We start from the raw sequence: 22657 nt of genomic DNA on the forward strand, positions 1-22657 counted from the left end.
CAAGCGAAACGGGGAGGCACACACCGTGAGCTTGTCACGGAGAAAAATGAACCGATGTGATGACAATCCTTTTGTAAATATGTCAGCAATTTGATCATGAGTCGGGACATACTGAATAAGTAAAGATTTTTGAGCCACTTTCTCCCTAACAAAATGGAAATCAATCTCAATATGTTTTGTACGAGCGTGAAATACTGGATTTGCAGAGAGAAATGTTGCGCCGATATTATCACACCACAAAGTCGGTGGATGGATTGATGAAATTCGTAATTCACTCAAAAGAGATTGAAGCCAACAAAGTTCGGCAGTGGCATGAGCTAAGGCTCGAAATTCAGATTCAGTACTTGATCGAGCAACAACATGCTGCTTTTTGGAGTTCCACGAGATGAGGTTATTACCAAGAAAGATACAATAACCTGTAGTGGATCGGCGATCATCAGGACAACCTGCCCAATCAGCATCAGAATAGGCCTCAAGGGAGAGGGATGCCGATGGACGAAAGACAAGCCCATGGTGTGGAGTATGACGAAGATATCGTAATATACGTTTGACCGCAACCCAATGGGTGGATGTTGGAGCGTGCATGAATTGACAAGCACGATTGACCGCAAATGCTAATTCAGGACGAGTGAGAGTTAAATATTGTAGAGCTCCCACAATACTTCTATATAAGAAGGGATCAGAAAGGGGATCACCATCATATTTAGAAAGTGAAGAACTAGTAGAGACGGGAGAATGAAGTGGTTTGGAGTATTGCATGTCAGCCCTAATAAGAAGGTCCTGAATATATTGTGACTGACTCAGAAAGAGCCCATCAGATGAGCGAGAAGCTTCAACACCGAGAAAATAATGGAGTTGTCCAAGGTCTTTAAGTGGGAAGCTGTCTTGTAGGCGAGAAATGATTGTAGACAGATGTGAGGCTGAGTTTCCCGTAAAGATAATGTCATCTACGTACACAAGGATATATGCAGTGATTGTAGATGTATGATAGAGGAATAAGGAGGAGTCAGACTTAGCTTCAAAGAATCCAAGCGACAAGAGTGAGGATCGCAGCGTAGAGTACCATTCACGAGGTGCTTGTTTTAGACCATATAGGGCTTTATGGAGCTGACACACATGATTAGGGAATTCAGGATGAACAAAACCAGGAGGTTGAGTCATATATACCTCGCTGTGTAATTTTCCATGAAGAAAGGCGTTGCTAACATCAAGTTGGTGAATAGGCCAATTTCGGGACACAGCAAGTGCAAGAATGGTCCTTATTGTTGTTGGCTTAATAACTGGACTAAAAGTCTCAACATAGTCAACACCAAGTTGTTGATGAAAGCCTTTCGCCACAAGACGAGCTTTATGACGCTCAATTGAGCCATCCGCTTTTCGTTTGAGTTTGTAAACCCATTTGCAACCCACAATATTTTGTCCAGATTTAGGAGGAACTAGAGACCATGTCTGATTCTGAATAAGAGCATTATATTCGGAGGTCATGGCTGAACGCCAAGAGGGATCTTTATTGGCAGAGGAGAAGCATGTCGGCTCAAGGGTGATGGCTGTGAAAAGGGCGGAAGAAGAAGGGAGACGGGACTTGGCACGGGTGCGCATAGGATGATTGGAGCAAGCAGGGGCTTTGAGGATTGGAGTATGACGTTGATTGATGATGGGTGAGGGGGTAGTAGGTGGTGAAGAATATGAAGTGGGCGATGAAACATTTGAAGTAGAGGGTGAACTGCTTGGGTTGGGTGAAGGTGGAGGTGATGAAAAGGGTGAACCGCTTGGGTTAAGTGAAGATGGAGGTGATGAAGAAGGTGAACCGTTTGGGTTAGGTGAAGGTAGAGATGATGAAGAGGGTGATGTGGTTTCAGGTGGACTAGGGAAAGTAGATGTGATAGGTAATAAAGAATGGGGATTTGTTGTTGGTGATGTATATATAGGTTGTGGGTTTTGTGGGGGAGAGGATGAGTTGTAGGGAAATGTGGTTTCATCAAAAATGACATGGCGTGAAATAAATATGCGTCCCGTGGGGATGTGAAAACATCGATAGCCTTTATGTGAGGGACTATAACCCAAAAATAAGCACTTTTGGGATCGAAAGTCAAGTTTGTGCTTGTTGTAAGCTCGAATAAGAGGATAGCAATGACATCTAAAAGTGCGCAAAAAGTTGTAATTGGGAGTTTGATTGAACAATACTTCATAGGGAGATCGATTACCCAAGACAGGAGTAGGTAATCGATTGATAAGATAGGTACCTGTGGAGAAGGCTTCATCCCAAAAATACAGGGGCATAGATGCATGAGCAAGTAGAGTAAGAGATGTTTCAGTAAGATGACGAATTTTCCGTTCGGCTACCCCATTTTGCTCGCTTGTATGAGGGCATGTGAGTCAATGATGTATACCATTAAGAGAGGTAATATGTCCAAAGGTGCGATATTCGCCTCCCCCATCAGTTTGTAGAGTTTTTATCTTTTTACTGAATTGGTTTTCAACTAATGCTTTAAATTGAATAAATACTGTCAACACATCAGATTTGCGTTTGAGCGGATAGAGCCAAGTAAATCGACTATAATCATCAATAAAAATAATAAAGTACCGAAAACCATTAGAGGAAAAAATTGGAGCAGGTCCCCAAACATCTGAGTGAATAAGCTCTAAAGGTGCAGAAGAGCACGTTTTGGATGATACAAAAGGAAGTTTATGAGCTTTCCCAAATTGACAAGCATCACAAAATTCAGTATGCATATTACCTAACAAAGGTAACTTAAAATGAGACATAATATAAGTAGAAGTTGCAGGAGACGGGTGACCCAATCGAGAGTGCCAAACTGATGCAGTTGATCGGGAACTAATAAATGCTTGTTTGGGTGCACTATTTGGACTAAGTAGTCGATATAATCCATTATGCAAGGTTCCTCGAAGAATTTCCTTCTTCGTGACCTGATCCTTCACAACACAAAAGGTTGGATAAAATTCAAAGAATACATTATTGTCGGCTGTAAATCGAGCCACACTAAGCAAGTTCTTCGTAATCATGGGAACATGCAAAATATTTTTAAGATGCATAGATCTGTGCGTACCAGTAAATGACGAATGTCCAATATTAGAAATATTTAGCCCATCTCCATTCCCAACTAGAATTTGTTGCTCACCATTGTAAGGAGAATGAATGGAGAGATTGTCCAACTTAGCAGTCAAATGATCAGTTGCTCCAGAATCAGGGTACCAAGCTGAGTCAGATACAATAGATGGAGTTGCCATCATAGCTGCCGATGAGGAAGATGAACAAAAGTTCTGGTCGAATCTGCGTCGACAAGTTCCTACAGAATGTCCTGGAATATTACAAAGTTGACAAATTAAACCAGAACGACACATATTAGAGAGATGTCCAAAACGACCACATGTTTGACATTTAGGCCGATTTTGATTTTGAGAACCACGATAGGGACGATGAGGGCGAGATGGGTCAGTCCTTGAATTAAAGAAATTTGATGGCTGACCTAAAATAGAAGATGTAGTAGAGGCACTCTGTTGTGAGTGAAAAGAGCCACCTGGTGTCGATGGACGAGTAGCAGATCCAAAAGAGGGAGAAAATACACCTTTATTAGTATGATTCGTAGTCGCTGAAGTTCCGCGACGGCTATATACAACATTAGCAGTTGGCGAGTTGGCATAGAGAGACTCAAGTCTGATTTCATGTGTGAGAAGTAATCCAGAAAGATCGTCGACATTAATAGAATCTGGACGTGTAGTAACTGCGACTAGAAGGGATTCATACTCGGGTCCAAGGCCACCAAGAACGTAGAGAATAAGATCTTCGTCTGCAACTTTTTGCCCGGCAGCCGCAAGGTTATCAGTTATGACCTTGATAGCTTGGAGATAAGACTCCATGGATGATTCTCCTTTTTTGATAGTTTGAAGTTGAAGGCGGAGCTGCATTAGTCTAGCTTTGGATTGAGTAGCGAAACATCGTTCAAGTGTTTCCCAGAGGTATTGAGATGAAATACAGTTTTCACCTGCGACCTGTGCAAACACTGATTCAGATAGTGTTCCGAGAAGCCAACTTAACAAACGTTGATCTTGTTGTTCCCAGGCCTGAAGCTCAGTGGAAGTCGATGCTTCTTCGGTTTTAATAGGAGCTGGGAGATCTCCATTGACAAATCCAAAGAATCTGTATCCTTTGAGAGCAGGTACAACTTGAGAACGCCATAGAACAAAGTTCTTTTGGTCGAGTTTGATAATAGATGTATTTTGAAGAGAGTAAGCATTATTTTGAGCCATTTGAGAAGGGGATCGATGTAAGAGGGGTTTCCCTGTTGATTGCTCTGATACCAAGTTAGATAATATAGAATAAATGATAAGTAGAGATAGGTGAATGAGAGAGATAGAAGGAAAATTATACTTTCTATATGTTTCTTTGATATTACATAAACATTATTTATATACAAGATTCAATGTATTGGGAAACAACATCATTTATTAATTGGCAGACTCTTGGTATGTGTTGACGTTTCCTTGGGAATGAATGAGACTTTATGTTTTCTAGTCTCCTTGGAATGTAAAAGGACATCCTTATCTTTAACAGCCTCAATATCTTTAATAACTCTAATTCAAACACGGCGAAGATCTGTTCTATGGAGGAAAAAGAATAGGGATTCGCAATAAAAAAACACTTTTGTCAAGTGTATACGAAATCAATCTAATGCCAATTTCGTATATTAATCAAATGAAAGCATTTAACATCCGAAGTCCGAGAAATTAAGAAATTTCGTATATTAATCGAATCGACAGCATTTAACGTATCCGAAGTTAGAGGAATCGAGAGGAATTAATAAGTTGTCGTAAAAGAAAACCGCGATTTATATCTCAAATCTTGTTATTTATTTTTAATATATATATAAAGAAAATTTTAATTACTTTTTCCATTTAAAAATTGGCATGTTCTTCGAAATGTCAATGTAAGAGGAAGAAATGCGCCAGTATTATGACTCGGTGGGAAGAAGGGGGGGATGCATGAAGAAGCCCTAATCCTTTGACGTTGGAGCGGTCGAATCTCTGTTAGATTTCACCTATAAATTCTTCCATGGATGTTCTCTCGCTTGCAGTCGGAACTAACTGAGAGCTTGTTCAATTTTCAAATCTCGATTCTCATGTTTCTATGCATGTATGCTGCAGATTGATATATAGAGAGAGAGCCCTAAGTTTTTTTGCAGGACTTGCCAAATTCCTGCAAGATTTGAGCTGAAAAAGGTCCAATTTGATGCTTTCCTTCTCCAATTCCACTCGTCAGTCGACTGTCGCGGCGGAAAGGTCGGTTGATTTTCTGTTTTCTGAATTTTGATATCTGCTTGGATGCATGTGTCTGTTCGTAGTTTTTCTGTTGGATACAATTGAAACTTTACATTACAGGTGTAATTAAGAACTTTCTCAGGGACTTATGAATACGAACTGATTTGTTATACGCAGACAATGATTATATATTGATTAGGATATTAAACCTAGACGATTTCTTGGAAAACGAGCTGAATTTGCCTTAAATTAAGATAAAATCTGTGCGTTGACTAGTTAGACTCAATTTCTCTCGATTGAATACTTTACTGGATGCGTTTAGTTTGATGAAAATCACTTGATCCCGTTTAAAATCAACAGATGGAGATAATATTTGGCTTATTTCTTAGTTGTTCTTCGTTTGACTTAAACTGTTAGATTTTGGTTTGAGTATTTGCAGCTATACGAACTGCTTAGGTCATAACTTGTCTGCAAAACGATGGCAGTCATGTATGTTCAATTCATAACTGCTGTAACAATGGTTTTGTGGATGACAGGATGGATCTTCTTGACCAAAGCTCTAACATAACTTCTCAAGCAATTACTACGAGAAAGAGGAAAACCCGAAGTAGATCCGACGGTTCGAAGACTGTAGCAGATATCCTAGCAAAATGGAGAACACATAACGCTGAAAATATTTCTTTGGGAATTGGTATTACATCCCCACATGGTAAGATTCCAGCCAAGGGGTCTAAGAAAGGATGTATGAAAGGTAAAGGTGGACCGGAAAATTCAATTTGTAATTATAGAGGTGTTAGGCAAAGAACATGGGGTAAATGGGTTGCTGAAATTAGGGAGCCAAATAAAGGAAGCAGGCTTTGGTTAGGTACTTTCGCTACAGCTCAAGAAGCTGCACTTGCTTATGATACAGCTGCTAAGGCAATGTATGGTCCTCATGCCCGTCTCAACTTCATGCATGAATCTCCTCCCACAACTTCAGCTTCTGATTCCAATAAACCAACTGCTGAAAACCCAATACCCCTGCCTTTTGATGGGTTCATTGTCCCTCGCGAGAATGAGATGGAACACGAGGAAATGCTAGACAAGGAAAGGAAGACATCTATAAAATTGCTTCATATTGTATGTCTTCTTTCCTCCTCCCTTTATTACATGATTCTGTTGAGTTTGATGAAACTGAAAATTAAGTGTTAGAATGTTGAATACTGATTTTTTGTGCTGAATAAGTTTAGTATCTGAAAAATAAATTGTGAAGAAACCAAATGAATATATCTTGATTTTATGTACTTGATATGCACTTAATTTTCAGTTTTGTGAAATGCATCCTAATTGATAAGATGGATTATCAAACATCGCCTAACTCTATTTGGCATGTAGATAGCTTAATCTTTAAATTATTTTCAAAATTTATAACAAAGTTGAAGGGTTATGTTTCCAATTCGGTTATTTGTGTTTAATCTCAAATAAACCATCATCCAGTGATACAACTCTCATCTGTCATATCATTCAAATCATCATCCAAAATACTCTTTATTTCTTTTTAAAAAAGTTAATTTTCTATTATATATTTATACCCATAATGTTTTTTTTACTTAAATAACCCAATTTTCTATAACTTACATCCAACTACGATATTTGAAAATAACCCAAGTTCGAACAAGGCTATATTTGTCAACTAACTTACTTCTGCTATTGTCTTTAAAAGGAGATAGGTTCTTCCCAAAATTCTCGACTTCAGAACGAAAATCAGTTGTTGATAACTCCGGAATCTTCTGCTGCGAGAGCTTTCAATCTGGACTTAAACCCCGAGGATGTGGCATCCCAAGTTGAATTCATGGACGATGCATCAAAAGTCAACTTAGACTTGATGAAAGAAACATCCAAAGTTGATCTAAACTTGATGGATGAAGAAACCGTATCGCCATTTCCTACTCCCTCCAGTTTTTCAGATGATGTAAATAAAAATATCGTGAAATTCTATTTTTTTAAACCTCAAACCCGTCTAATCTATAGCTTTTTCTTTTGTTTATGTTTTTTTTCAGGTTGATAATCCAGGCACTAAGTTAACTCTCGAGATGTTTTCCTCATCGTCTATTGTTAAGCCCGACATATCAGCTCTCCTTGCCCGTGTTAGTGAAGTGCTTCAAAATGATTCAAACTCTCCCAGTCTTTCATCAGTTAACAAAGAGTCAATACTTGTTGAGAAGGCAGTTATCAGAACCGATTACGAAATTCTCCTCAAACTGAGCTCTTTAAGTCACGAAACAATTCTCGAGTACAACTACGAAAGTCTCCAGTCTTCCCTTTCCTCAGTACTAAAAGCCAACTATATTTCAGAAACAGTGAGGACTCAACTCACCATCTTCAACAAAAATCTCCCTTCCATCTTCAAACGGTTCAATAAAGCTACTCGATTCAAGAAAGATATCGAGCAAAGAGACATCGCGATTAAGGACGTCACTTTGAAGCTAGCGCACGATAAGGAGAATCTCGAGAATCTCAAAATTGGTTTAGATGAACTCCATAGAAAAGATTACGAGCTGAATGAGAAGCTGAGGTGTCTGCAGGTGGAGATCGAAGAGGTTATGTTGAAGAAGGCGATGGTTACGAGGAGTTCAAATGAATTGGCATCTTCTTGTGAGGCGAAGCTGAAACTGCTCGAGAATTTGAAGAATGATGGGCCAGTTATTGAGCAGAAATGGAGGAAGGCTGAGAAAGAACTTCATGCTATAGAGATGGAGTTTGGAAGTTTTACTAAAAATATTGAACTTCTATCGGGTGAGATAAAATAAGGGTATTTTGGTATTTTAACTTTCTTCGAGGGACGACTACATGCTCCATAAGTTAATTAGAAATATAGGAGCTAATAATAGTTTGTTTGTTGTAATTTTGATTTTTCAGGTTATTTTGATTAGTTTCCTAAAACTTGACTGTGAATGATATAAGTGGAGTTTGGATTAGTTTATGTGACATGATTAAATGTTGTGTAATTGTTTGACTGATGTTATGTTTCTTAATATGTCTCATGCAGGTCAAAAGCAGGTTAAATTGAAGAAAAATGACAGTTTGATTTGATTAAACATCATAGGATTATAGTTTTAGATGAGAAAGAATATAAATTTATCCAATTTTGGGTAAGTCATCATAGTTATGTATAGTAAAGACATGAATGTTGTTAAAGTATTCCATTTTTTTTTTTTAAGTTTTTCTCTTTTAACATAGTTATATCGAACGGAATTTCCTCACAGTACATCGAACTAAAAAACAATTTAAATTTAAAATATAAATAATAAAAAAATTTATATATTTATAATTATAAATTATTAAAATATCAAAAACAAAACATTCAATAACAATCATTAATAATAATGAAAAATATTAATAAAAAATGAAGTCTTTTTTAATAGATAATAATTATTTAATTAATTTTTTAAGTGTATATATTAATTATTACTAAAGAAGAGATAAAAAATAAATTTAGTGAAAAAGAAAAAAAAGAGTAATTATTGTATTAAATAAAAAATATTAATTATTTTAATTAACTATCATTAAAAATAAAATTAATTGTATTTTTTCGGTTAAAGATATATAAATATCATCCCTATCTCGAAATTCGGTCAGCATATTTCCATTTTTTTCTGACTGATCCTTCTCGGTCTAAGAGAAAAAAAAAACATATTAATCAGTATCGCTTAATTTAATGTAAGACTAAAAATTTACTAAGTTTCTATAATAATAGTTTTTAAAAATAATTATTTTTTTTATTAAATTTAATATTCAAATATTATATATCTTCAAATTATTTTAAAAAAATGTAAAAAATAAAATTGATAGATTTATAAGGATTAAAAGGAATGAGTTAATAAAATTAAAAAATTAAAAAATATCTACTTAAAATTTTATCATTTCACGAATTTAAAGATGAAATAAACTATTATTATTTTAAATCTATAATTTTAAGATTTTTATAAATTATTTTAATTTTATAAGAATAAAGTAAATTTATATTTATAAATTAAAAAAAATTACTTATTGAACTCATATATTTGAATTTATAATTATAATTTTTTTAAAATGAATTATATATATAATAACTCTTCTAAAACTTATATGGAGAAGATTGAAAATGGAAGAAGTAATTTCACATTGAAAAGGAATGAAAAAGAGATTTAGGTTTTCTAACTGCCATTTGTATTTCTGGCTTTCCCCGCCAATACAGGCAACTTTCTCTCTCAGATCGATCATCTCCATACCCGAATGTCTCTCTCTCGAATTCTGTTCTATCAATTATCTACATTCTACGCGTATTTCCTTCCTTCCTGTTGCAATTTTCATATCGATTTTCATTTTGATGTATCTATCACCGGAAGATCAAGGAAAAAGCAAAGATAAACAACTCCTTTGGTAAGATCGGTTTACTTACCGCATTTGAGTATAATGTTGTTTTGATTATGTTGAATTTTGTTGTTTAGATCTTGGAGTTTATGAATCAAAGAGGAAAAAATGTCGAAACTGAAGGAAGAAGAGAGAATTGAAAGAATCATCCGTAATCTTTTGAGGATGCCAGAGAATAAACGATGCATTAACTGCAACAGTTTGGTAATATTTGACCTAAAAAAGTTGTTTATATGCATTGTTTTTCCAACTCTTGTCAGTTTAGCTACTTGTAAGAGTTATAAGATAAAATCAGAGGGAAAAATATATTCTCTTTATTTTAATGGTTTATATGCCTAACTAGTTAAATTAGGTGATGAAATATTGGTTATTGTCATCTTCGAACAATTTGATTAGATTGATTGGATAAGGAATGATGATCCACCTTATTATCGAAGCAAATGAAGTTGATGTTTCTCAGTTAGATTTTTGTACCAGTTGGCATAACAGACGAGCAAATGAAATGTTTAATCTTGTGACAAACTGGGTATTTTATATAGAAGAGAAATGTCTTTTTTCAGCTCATGCTATTGATTGTGGATGTGGATATTTCAGATAATTGAGTTGATATTGGTGTTTGTGCAGTACAGATGAACAGACAATAAATGATACTGGTCTTTTTCACTTAACAATTAAAATGTTGATAAGTTTGAACATGTGAAACCACTTCAATCTACTTTGAGCTTGATTGGAGGAGGTATTAGTAAATTTCAGTGTCCTTTTCTGATTTTCTAGTTTTTATGTGAATATAAAATGCTGGTCCTTAAACTGCCTGTTAAGGAAGCTCTTTGACATGTGTATGAACCCAAAAATGTAGATTATGACATTTCCAATAACCTGAGTGCCCTCAATTATCAGGGTTTTACATGACTATAGTTATACAATTGCGATGCTGTGCACGAGTATTTGACAGATTTTTTATGCAATAAGAGACTGACAATGTTTTCATTATCCAGGGACCCCAATATGTCTGCACAACTTTCTGGACATTTGTTTGCACAAACTGCAGTGGGATACAGTATGCTCTAGTTCCATTTTCTATTTGATATTCTTTTTCACTTTCATCTATGTAATGTATTGCATGCTCAACTTTGATATTTTTGTCTAGTGTCTAGACACATATTTTTAGTACAAATTAACCATGCTCTCAACTTATTTAATGTTTTATCGATCAATATTTCAATGTCTGGAACACTAATAACAGTCGGGAATTCATGCACCGAGTGAAATCAGTATCTGTGGCTAAATTCAATGCGGAGGAAATTGATGCCCTCCAAGCTGGGGGAAATGAGGTCTGCAACCAATTCAAATGTATTTGGCCTTTTCTCTCCCTTTTCAACTATATTTCTCTTCCAAATATACTGATCAAGCATTTTTTTTTCCTTATAACTGGAAAATGCACATGTTCATACTAGCGTGCAAGGCAGATTTATTTCAAGGAATGGGATCTTCAGCGTTTTCCTCTACCAGATGGCACGTATGTGTTTCATTCACAATGAGCTATTTGGAAACTAGTATTCTGTCACAATCACATTGAAAAATAGCCAAAGTTAAAATTGGAAGTGATATTTTTTTTTTTTGGTATATACGATTTTCTTTTTTTATCATGATAAGATTTTTTTTTGGATCATAATCCAGATTATAGAATATTTGTTGTTGTTTCGTTTGGTATACAAATTATTATCTTGATCATGATCCAAAGTGTATTTTTTTGCAAACATAAAAAATGTGGATTTTTCAGATCATGATCAACATGAAAAAAACTTGGTACAGCCCAATGTTTCTTGAGAAACCTCACAAAATGATTGTGACTTTATTTCCTTAAATTTGTCTTTCAATCAGCCAAAACAGAATCCGGGATTTTATCAAGCAAGTTTATGTGGATAGAAAGTTTACTGGTGAGCGGATTATGGGGAGGCAAATGCTAAAAGAGGTAAGCATGCATTAATATTTGTCCACGATACAACATTTTAAAGAGAGATCCCGTATTTCACCATATTCATATTTCTATGCCTTCTCGGGATTTATGTACTGCAGAATATCATGGAGGAACTATCAGGGTGGCCTTATAATGAAAAACCTGGTAGAAGGGAGAGGTTTGGAGACAGAAGTGATGTTTGCTACCTTGACCAAGGAAGAAATCATTATGAAAATGTTCCACGTGTAAGACCTAATGTGCTTAGGACCCACTCTTGTAACTTTGAGATAGTAGATGATAGGGTTCGAGATGACAAGAGATCTGAAATCCGTAGGATCTCTAATTTGGAGTCCACTAAGAATAGTATAGGAAGCAAATCAATAGGTTCTCAAACAAACAGGAAAAAATCCAATCCTTCAATAGTAGTGCGCCCTTTCAAAGATGTTCTAGGGGAAACATATGAACCTCGTAGGTTGGTCAAGCCGGATGATAGTATCTCATCCAAAGGCCAGGTGAGAACAAGTTACCCAACTACTCTGTTATGACTATTACAATTATTCTTCCATATGAGTAAACTGTTTTAAACCATGTTATAATTGCAGACAAGGGTAACGTCAAGTAGTTGTTCTGGATCAGTTGGTGGGAAGCAATCTCCACAAATGATAGTTAACTTGATGGATTTTGGTTTTGAACCAGAAACTGTTGGTCCACAAACACAAGAAGAAACTAAATCAAGTGACGCTGACAATGGAGCATCCGGTTCAAGTAATTTTGAATCCCTATTGTTTGCATTCTCCGATCCTCTTACTCCTGCAGATACAACATATGCTTTACATAATGCTTGTGATGATACTGCTACTACTTCTAACGCAACCAACATCACTGCCACCAAGTCTATGCCCTGTTTCCAGGTCTGAGCATTGACATTTGCATTAGGTGCCCCTATTTCTTTTTTTTAGATGAGAAGTATGAATATTCTCCATTGTCAAAAAGAGTATAAAACTCTATTGATACTCATTCATTAATTTCATCTTTCAGCTAGGTCACCCTATTTATAACAATAGGGTGCCTGCCACCTATTAAAACAACTAACAACCCCTAACAACTTGGGAGGATTAATACTAACTAATATAATAAAATTCAGGGCCTCTTCACTATTTAGAGACCTAACTAATAACCCTAACCCTACTATAACTTACAGATTTATGTCCTATGAATGGGTCCTTTGTTTATGGATTTCTAATTTAAAATGGATATTTTAGAATGGGGTAAGTGAGTAAACAACTTACTAGGTTTTCATTTTAAGCATGCAAATCAGGCAAATTTGCTAAGATAATCTTTGCAGATCAGTTAAGCAAGATATATATCAGTTATTTTTCTTTTTCTGAATATTTTGAGATTTTTCTCTCGCACCCAAAGCTCAAGCTTTACTATTTCCATCTACTGACGGGCTATCTCTGAAATCACCCAGAGTGCGAATTGGGTTTCACCAGATCTTCCAGCCAAATCAAATACCATTTCCCGCCAAGAACTCCCAGAGGTAATCTTCTAAAACAGATCTGTGTCATGTTTGATGAACTAGTTTCGTAAGTTTTTGTTCTGGATATTTATCTTTGCAGGACCTTTTTTCTTCAAGCTATAACTGGCAAGGAGTGAACACACATAATAATTATACAATGGTATGATACACTCTCAAATGACTAATCAAATGGTTTCTAACCTGACGTGACATATCCAAACTGATATTTATATTTATTTTAAGCATGTAGCAACTTCTTCCAATTCAACCGAATCAAGAAATCCCTTTGACCTAGATGATGACGACATATTAGCCTATAATTCAATGGTATGTAAAATTCTCATTTCATTGTGATGAAGTGGTTATTTTTTATGCACCCATACAAAAATTTCTAAAGTCTTTGGAAACCGGATAAGAGAATTTTTTTTTGGGTGAAACTATGAGAAATTTTCATCATAAGGCCATGCTCAGTGAGGTACTTAAGTTTAAATATCTAAGACATCTGTGTTTCTGAATTTGTGCTTAAAGAAAAAGATGCCCCGAAAACTTTTTCAGTTTTAACTATAATAAGAACTTGCACAATAAAACCAAGTATAGCTCAAGTGATAAGAGTTTTGAACTTAAGAGGTTCTATTTGTACTACAAGCACCTTGATTGAAATGCCAAAAAACCTTGGTCTAAAAACAAAAAGCTTGCACAATAACATTATCCACGAATTAACTGAAGTGAAAATTTATCAAACTTGGCTGTGATATACTCCTGGCGTATCTGAGGCTTGAAATTTGTTTTAAATGAGGTTAAAGTCTCAAATATCAGTAATTCAATATTCAATTATAAGATTCCTGTATCTAAAGTTGCAATGGGTGCAGCACACTTCGGCGCCAACATCCTCCCAGTTTATGCAACACCAATACTATTCGGCTCCACAGTTGTCTTATTCAGAAATGCAATCATCTTCAGGCAAAAATCTAATATAATCTTTTAGTTTCATTAAACTCTCAGCTTTATATCATTTGGTTGATGGGATTGAATGTATAATCATCTGATTCTGTGTTGTTGTACTTCCAGTAACAGTTAATGAGCAACAATCACCCAGTGGCACTATGTTTTCGAGGTAAGACAATTCCTTGTTTGGAAAATCTTCCTTATTAATGATTCTTCTTCCTCTCTCTTTGTATAAAAATGTGTGACTTGGTGATCATAGTTTCATTTTGCATATGAATTGATAAAAGAATAAGATCACAAGTTGGATTTTAGGTTGGATCAAAGAAATCTCCATGCATTCAATGGATCTTCATTCTAAACGAAAATGAGCTGTCAAAATATTCATATCAAATTTTCCTTGATTTGATCACACCCGGACCATTTAGGGAAAAAGAAAAAACAGTTGACTTAGAATGTGGCGGGGATGGTATTTTCATGATCCGTCCCATGTCCACTTGATTAGATATAATCACGTCATCTTAACTTGTATATTTATGACGTCACCAGTATTTTATTTTATATTTTTTTTAAGTGCTAAAGTTTATATTAATAGAGTTATTGAAAATATGACTTGTGGTTACATAGACAATGTGTTGAATTTCTTTTGTTACTCTATATATTTGAATAGTTTGTTAGTGTTACCAATATTACTATTTATACGTATATTTGTAGTTAGAATAATAAATTTAACAAGTTTAAATTTATTTCTGATTGTTTCTTTATTATATCAATATTTAATTTAATAAATTATTTAGATTATAAATAAATTTAGTTAATAGATAAATAGTATTATTTGTAATGAGTTTAGTATAACCAGCGCGGGCACCCTGAATCCGATGATTGTGGGAATGATTCAGATAAGAAATCTCCCAAGGGAATGGGGTGGGTCACCATTTATTATTTTAGTGAACAAATTGAGACTTTTATACAGAATTTAGAGGCTTATTTGAACTTTTTTTCATAAAATTTTACTCCCACATATTCTATTTGTGGCAGTGGTGGTGAAGCTGCTTTTGGTTCTTGGAACTTAACTCAACCATTCGCCGGGGACTACCAACTGAGTTCAGCTAATCCGACTTCATATTCATCAACAAAAGGAAACCCATTCACGTAAAGGCAAGAAATTGACTTTTCTTTTCAGCCTATGAAGATATAATGTACAAAACCAAACCAATCAATCAAGTCCTTGTTTACTACCTGGTTTGATGAAAGATCAAATGATACCAACCATTTCAGTCCATTCTTAGGGATTCTTTGTTTAAATTTTTGTTACCATATTTAAACCAATGGTCACTGAAAAAATATTAGAATTGTAGTTCTTTGCAAAACTGTATATTTTTCATTTTCCTTTTTATTCTTTGTGTTGAATCGGGCAGGAGTGGAAAACATATGCACAACTGGACACCATGCCACATTGTTTGTATTGTTCATGGGTACTAATTCATTTCTCTTGTCATGCCCCTGGTTCGGAGTGAAAAATACACTCCCTTACTGTGTTGTTGACGGGTAATGGAGTGTTAAGTGATCTTCCTCCGGTTAATTAGACCTTCACTCGTGTGTTGTGTCCGAGAATGGAAAAAAGCCCTAGTTGGTACAAGACCATACTGGGCATGAGAATGGAAAAATATACATGTCAAGCACAATTAACACCACACTAACTTTGTCCTTCAGATAATAAACACTAGTCTAAAAAAATTAATTAAACCACACTAACTATGTAGTTTGATGGTCTATGCCCAACATTGACCATGTCTAACCAAGCCTAATATTGAAAATGTATGCCCAACACAATACAAGACTATAGGGACCGTATTGTTGACTACCCGGGTTTGAACCAGTTTCGATTTGGCATGTGCCACACTGGATTGGACGTAGGTTCAAGACATATGTAAGACCACGATGACCATGTTTTTAACCTGTCATGAGTCATTAATCGGAGTATATGTGTAGATGGAGATATGAAGAGATTGAAACAAAATTAGAAATGTAATTCTACTAAGTGAAAAATGGAATTTGGATGAAAGGAAATATAGGAACCCCCCTTAATCTTGGATAGCTTGGTGACAACAGGCTTGGATTAAGGGGCTTACTACTATCTTGAGGTCTCAGTTTCGAATTCTCAATAAAAACAACATATTGAAGTGGGAGGTCATAACTGACTTTGATTTGTTGTCTCCAGGGATTGGTCGAGGTGCGCAAAAAGCTGACCCGAACACCCTGGTTACAAAAAAAAACAAAATCTATAGGAACCCCCAATTTCAACAAACTTGCCTCAATACAGGAACCTCAAACTCGGGTGGAAGATCTCAAACATCATGGAAATATCCCTTGATGAGTGATCACCTTCAAAAAATTTATAGCTAATCTATTAGAGTTAGTGTATGTCTGGTCAAGTGTGATTCTAATCTTCAATTGAGAAGTCAAGTATACACACCAACAGTTTATTGTTTGTGAAAGAAGGAAGCTATATGACGGATTCACAGCTTTTGAGCGTATCAACTAGCTTTCTTGGTATCTTCTTTCTCTTCTTCATGATCTTTGTTATAGTAGTTCTTTATATATTACAGTTAACAGTCTTAGAGGATAAACAAATTGTCATCCTCCCTTACAACTCTCAAGTCTTCCACTTGTGAACCATCTGCCATGAGGATTCTTGATCCTCTTTTTCCGAACTTCTTTTCTGCGAATCAAATAAAAAAAAACTGTAAAAATCGTATCTGTCTAGTTGGTTAATCTTATAAGCTAAATAAGAGCAACATCAATGGCTTTATATACCTGCTATATTAAGGAGTTCATCAATTGAACCTGGAAGATAAATTAGTTTTCCTCTCTTTATTATTCCTTCAGTTTTCTTGTCATTTGGATGATGACCGTGTATTACAACCCTTAGGAGATGTGAGTTTGATCCTGCAAAAATTGTCCGAATGTAAATAATAAAAGGTGGAATGTCTGAACTATAAAAAAACATGACGGTTGATCTTTGAAAGGAGATTGAAGAATGTGCAATTTCTAGATGTGGAATATGGAAACTTCACTCAGGATTTGTTACTTTGCATGAAATGGGATATGGACACTTAAAAAATGTTTGTTTGACTAGTTTTGTTGTATGCGTTTAGTTTGTAGTGTTATTTCGCTTTATTTGAGAAATGTAATTAGTTCTTTGTTCACAACATTTATTTATAATAGAAAGGTTAATCCTTCTCTAAAAAAAAAATGATTGATCTTGTACTGACTAACCTTGAGGGTTGGCATCTGGTCCTACATGATGATCTTCAACTGGTGAAGTGGTCTGCATAAGAACAAATATTCATTTGAGGTTATAAACTATTTACTTTGCATCTTCTACTCAAAGCTTTGATATTTGTTTTTCGAGACCAGGGTTTATTTCAGAAGTTAGCACAACATTCTACCGCCACAACATCTGAGGTTCAAGACTCTTACCAGTTGAGAAACCCTAAGTGAGTAAAAATAAACCAAATATTTTTTTCTGAACGAAAATTGAATATTACCCTGAGAGGTACATCCAGGCCTAGAGAAGATGGAATTTACCTCTTCATTGGTATCACCTATAACCATTTTTATTAATGGTATTTCGTCTTTCATATCTTGGGGCATGGCTCTCAAATACTGTGGAATAGTAAAAAAAAGTAAAATCAGAGATATGAATGCATGTAAAATCTCTGTAATGGCCTGCTATTATTTACTAATATATCCCTACTAAGAATATGTTTGAGACCCTTACCTGTTTAAAGTTCGAGACAGCTATCTTTTTATCACTGTTGTTCTGTAGGATATCCCTGAAATGGTGATGGCTAAAACGAATCACCTGAGAAAGCCTCTTAGTTCTCACAGTAAAAGGCTGAGGGATATTGAACATAACTCCTATTTCTCCCGCCATATCTGCAGCTCCTAGCTTTGAAATGAACTGCAAAAATCAAACACGATAGATCATCCATTTGGTAACCGCCAATGAATTTCTGAATACATATTCTTGTACATATAACTTCTTTTTTATTATTTTCTCGAATCTGATTTGAAGCATCAAAGAAGGAAAAAATCACCTGATCCATTCCATTCTTTTGTGTCAGCACATCCTGCACATCAAAACAATTAAGCTTCCAATTTTTTCAATTGTTCTTATAATTCTATTAGATATTATTGTTATTACCACTGCTCCTGATACTATGATATAGAAATCTGTAGGTATCTCGTTTTGTAAAATGATATCAACCTTAGGTGGGAAGTATTCAGCTTTTATCTCTGATACCTGTTAAAAAGTAAATTATGAGCCATTTACAATTTTCAGCAGGGTTATTAAATGAAAAAGACCATTTTAATTTTAAATACCATTTGTATGATAAGATCTTCAGAGACTCCTTTGAACAGGTAAGAATTTTCCACAGTTGTCTGAAATAAATGTTGAGAAATACTTGATCTAATAGCCTTTGGTAATTCTTCAAGCACTTGTTCTTGTTGGAGCTCGGTTGTCTTAAATTTCAGTTGCATATGAGCCAAAATCTGCTGTTTCAAAACGTCTGGAAGATGGTTCTTGCTTGCATACCTCAAAAGCTCATTAATTGAATCCCTCTATATAAAAACCAGCAAGCAATCCATCCATGTTTGAGTTTATAATTGAATCCCTCTATAAATTTCTGTTATTGTTTGTCTCTAACTAACCCATTTGGAAACACCGGATCTAGATAATAAACCGTCAACAGATTTTTGAATATATTATGTTTTCAAATGTGAACTCATTTGGATCCACATCTAGATATGTTATTTTATGTACTAGGGTTTTGATATTAATCGGTTGGGCTGGTTAACCTAGTTAGTTAGGTATTATTAGTATAAATAGAGTAGTTAGCTAACATAACCATTTAGAAACATTTTTCCCAAAAAAAAACCATTTAGAAACACTTTTTGGAGCTGGATCTGAGTCTAGATGAAAACAGTCGATAAATTTTCTTGGAAACCTTATTATTGTCAAGTATCTCGTCTAAATGTTGATCTCGTTTAACTCAGATCAATCTCCAAAAAGTGTTTTTAAATAGGCCACAAGTTAGATACTTAATTCTAGTTTCTCATCTATAATATCTTTGTTATTTTTTTTTTTTTTTGTGTAATATTATAATTGACATTGAAATTCTAATTCCAATTTAATAAGAATTAGAATTGAATTACCTATAAAATTGCAATTCAATTCCAATTCCTATGTTTGAATTAAAATATAATCAAAGTAATTTGAATATATATAATCTATATTATTAAAACAATTGAATTATACCCCATTCCAAGTCTAATTCTAATTCCAATTTCATGGTTACCAGACACACCCTTAGGGTTAAGTATTTGATAGAAAATAAGTGTTTTCAAATAAATTTATTGACGGTTTTATCTAGACTCAGACCCCAAAAATGTTTCAAATATCTAAAGGACAGCTATGGAATACGTGTGTTTGCTTACTTACCATGAGGAAAGTTTTCACTGCACTATGGACAATGAGATTGGTCATATTACCAATCAAATAAGCTGTTAAGCCAATGTTGAATAACATGTAGAAAATGGTGAATATCTTCTCCATTGTGTTTACTGCATGCAGGTCCCCATAACCAACTGTCGTTAAAGTCACGATCGACCAGTAAATGGCGTAGGTGTATCCTAACCAAATGCTTCGGTGTTCGAAGTTGGGAATTTGCACTCCAATCCAAGTGTTATCTACATCTTTGTGATGCGTGGCTAACCAGAAGTAGAAGCAGCCTGCTGAGTGAACTGCAAAGAGTGTCACCTGGAAAACAAAATGCGTGTGAATAGGAAGACAAACGATAGGAAGTCGAAAGAAAGAGGTTTGCTTACGCATATCAATTTGCAATATCTCGTCCAAAAGTAGCTGAATCGCGTATCTTTCTCTAATCTGGATTATAAAAAAGAAATGAGTTCATGAGTTTTTGTTCTGTTTTTCTATGTTTATTTGATAGATCCAAGTTGTCTTGTGAGTTCTATTATTGTCATATATGAATCCTTAAGTAAGGAAGTTATTATAACACATTAGACTCACATTCATTAGAAAAGAAACTATATTTCTTATGATAACTCACATTATGTTCATTATTCCAACACTACTTATCCTATTTAATTTTGTTGACGAAACATATTAGAAAAAGAAAATCAAAACGACGAAGAAGTAAGATCAATTTTTGGTCTGAAATGTACCTTGAGAAGAGTTCACTAACACGACGCAACCTCCATAACCGGAGTAAATTGAGGAAACCAAAAACAGTACCCTGGTGCATTTTTCCGGTTATGATAGAATATATGATTTGAAATGGAAGAGTCGAAGCCACATCCATAGTAAACCATGGGTGTGTCAAGTACCTAATCATTTCCACAACAACTCATTATCACATGTTTAGTTTAATTTAATTATGCATTTATCTCGAAAATAAATTTTGGCCATATAAAAAAAAATAACTACATTCTGTGTGGGATGTGGGATTACCTAATGGCAATACTGCGATGATTGTCGACAAGGAGATAGGTGGATTTGTCGAGGTAAGCAACAAAGAAAGTGAGGATAATGTCAATAGCAAAGAAACCATCAACCACCAAGTCACCGGGCATCAACGATGACATCGCGGTTGCCTTTCTAAATGCAAACTCAAACGGCGAGGACCAGGCCGAGTAACCAACTAACACCACCAAAAACGCTTGCCACAACCTGAAAGAAAACACGGGGTTTTATATTTTAAATAGGTCATACAACCAATATTTTTCTTCATCAAACCTAAACAAAAACTTGAGCTATCCTAATAAGTTATGTGAAACTAATATCTTAATAATATAGATAATATATATTAAATTGTATTTATTATATTTTTCAAAATTTTAAATATTTAAATTAAATTACAATTATATAATTTTTCTAAATATAAGAATTAAGTTTAATTTAATTTAAATTATGATATTTTAATATAAATTCTAATTTAAATTCAATTTTAATAAGAAATAAGTGTTATTACAAAGAAAATCGAGTTTATTTCGTATAATAAATTCTAATTTAAAAATTAAATAAAAATATTTACCCACTCCGGTTCAATCTTATGAGAAATATATGGTGAATTTTCAACTAAATAACATACATGGAGGACTTTGACTAATATTTACCAATTCAATGAGTGGAGATTTACCAATTCATTGAGTGAGTGGAGAAATTAAATATTTTATTTTGCATTCAATAATTAATAGGGGAAAACGAGATTTCACTTTATTATTTTTTTTAACTTTTCTAAAAACTAGTTAACAATAAAGACAATAAATAATTCAGAAAATAAACAAATACAATAAATATATTTCAATAATTATGAATCTAGTTATCAATTTTAATGAAGTAAATCACAATAAATTATAAATTCAATAAATATTTTGCATTTTTTGACTAAATCTCAAATCTCTCTCGATAAATTATAGAGATGTAGCTAAAATTATAAATTTATAAAAAAATATCTATTTATTATCATATTTTATATCTTGTGCATTATATAATAAAAATTAGTTGTCATTGTCTCCTAAAAAATAATTTTTATTTTTTTATTTTAAAATGTTAATTTATGACTTTTTAATGCAAATTGAATAGAATATTAAATATATCTTTTTCCACTCCATCTATGAGATAATATTATATCAAATAGAAATTTAAATATTCTGTCATTTTTTTTTTTTTTTTTTTTTTTTTTTTTTTTTTTTTTGGTAAACTTCATGTTTTCTTTACTTTTCTTAATTTGTTGACTTTATGAATTTGAAGAATAAATGGAATTTTGGAAATATATATATATAATAAATTACTACTAAGGACTTGTAATCCAACCATCAAATTTTCTATAAATAAGGATATTTATGTAATATATAAATAAAAACCAATTTTTTTCCAAATGATATTCAAAACCCAGTTTTTATCACCCAAATAATTCAATAATCAAATGGGTTTAAGAGAAAAAAAAGAATAGAAAAAATAGATAATAATTAACTTGTTTGATCTTATAACATTTTTGGTTTTCTGTATTTATTCAAATTCCAACCATATTTCAAATAATCTCATTTTCATCAATAAACACTCAAAATACTGATAAAACCCATAAAAAACCATCAAAGAGGCATAATTAAAGAGTAAATATTAAATAAACTGACCGATATCTTCTATCATATGGGGCTATAATAAATCTTTTAAGTTTGGGAGTTCCGTCGCCGACGACCGTGCCAAACGCCGGCAATAAACTGCTTGAAACCGTCGCCAAATTATTTACATTCTGACTTGACCGCCTCTTCTTCCCTAACAGACCCGCCGGAGAAGAACGAGAAGCCATCGATAATGGAGATCGATTGTCCGAAGCCATTTCTTATGTTACCTGTTAGAGAGAGAGAGAGAGAATGGATGATCTTATATATATATATAAAAAGAAATCAGAGCTAAAAGTAAATTGCTGTAATTTTAATATTAATTAAATTTCTAATAAAGTCCTATACGCGTTTATACT

The 22657-nt window shown here is 34.0% G+C and overlaps 4 protein-coding genes and 1 long non-coding RNA gene across 5 annotated transcripts; 4 read left to right on the forward strand and 1 right to left on the reverse strand.

The window, feature by feature from the left end:
- Window positions 1–4944: 4944 nt before the first annotated feature.
- Window positions 4945–8276, forward strand: LOC124925586. The gene is made up of 4 exons (XM_047465629.1): window positions 4945–5298; window positions 5814–6396; window positions 6980–7228; window positions 7317–8276. Exons 1-4 carry the CDS (start codon window positions 5249–5251, stop codon window positions 8064–8066), a joined length of 1632 nt encoding a protein of 543 aa, XP_047321585.1. The 5' UTR covers window positions 4945–5248; the 3' UTR covers window positions 8067–8276.
- Window positions 8277–10629: 2353 nt separating this feature from the next.
- On the forward strand, window positions 10630–11694 carry LOC124928085 (probable ADP-ribosylation factor GTPase-activating protein AGD14). The gene is made up of 4 exons (XM_047468617.1): window positions 10630–10726; window positions 10913–11000; window positions 11124–11185; window positions 11551–11694. The coding sequence occupies exons 2-4, from the start codon at window positions 10923–10925 to the stop codon at window positions 11654–11656; spliced, it is 246 nt and encodes an 81-aa protein (XP_047324573.1). The 5' UTR covers window positions 10630–10726; window positions 10913–10922; the 3' UTR covers window positions 11657–11694.
- Window positions 11695–11751: 57 nt separating this feature from the next.
- LOC124924302 lies at window positions 11752–13679 on the forward strand. The gene is made up of 5 exons (XM_047464360.1): window positions 11752–12138; window positions 12229–12537; window positions 13098–13166; window positions 13246–13305; window positions 13389–13679. Exons 1-5 carry the CDS (start codon window positions 11752–11754, stop codon window positions 13497–13499), a joined length of 936 nt encoding a protein of 311 aa, XP_047320316.1. The 3' UTR covers window positions 13500–13679.
- A 531-nt stretch (window positions 13680–14210) lies between these two features.
- On the forward strand, window positions 14211–15589 carry LOC124927428. Its single transcript, XR_007098408.1, has 2 exons — window positions 14211–14259; window positions 15126–15589. It is a non-coding gene; the product is annotated as an uncharacterized LOC124927428 (long non-coding RNA).
- An 844-nt stretch (window positions 15590–16433) lies between these two features.
- Window positions 16434–22516, reverse strand: LOC124927427 (potassium channel KAT3). The gene is made up of 13 exons (XM_047467830.1): window positions 22311–22516; window positions 20626–20844; window positions 20340–20501; window positions 19983–20040; window positions 19597–19914; window positions 18477–18716; window positions 18298–18396; window positions 18191–18223; window positions 17872–18054; window positions 17679–17756; window positions 17367–17418; window positions 16905–17036; window positions 16434–16809 (listed from the first exon to the last, which is right to left on the reverse strand). The coding sequence occupies exons 1-13, from the start codon at window positions 22514–22516 to the stop codon at window positions 16706–16708; spliced, it is 1884 nt and encodes a 627-aa protein (XP_047323786.1). The 3' UTR covers window positions 16434–16705.
- Between the last annotated feature and the right edge of the window lie 141 nt (window positions 22517–22657).

This window comes from Impatiens glandulifera, chromosome 2 (genome assembly GCF_907164915.1).
Source record: "Impatiens glandulifera chromosome 2, dImpGla2.1, whole genome shotgun sequence".
In the NCBI taxonomy this organism is placed as follows: domain Eukaryota; kingdom Viridiplantae; phylum Streptophyta; class Magnoliopsida; order Ericales; family Balsaminaceae; genus Impatiens; species Impatiens glandulifera.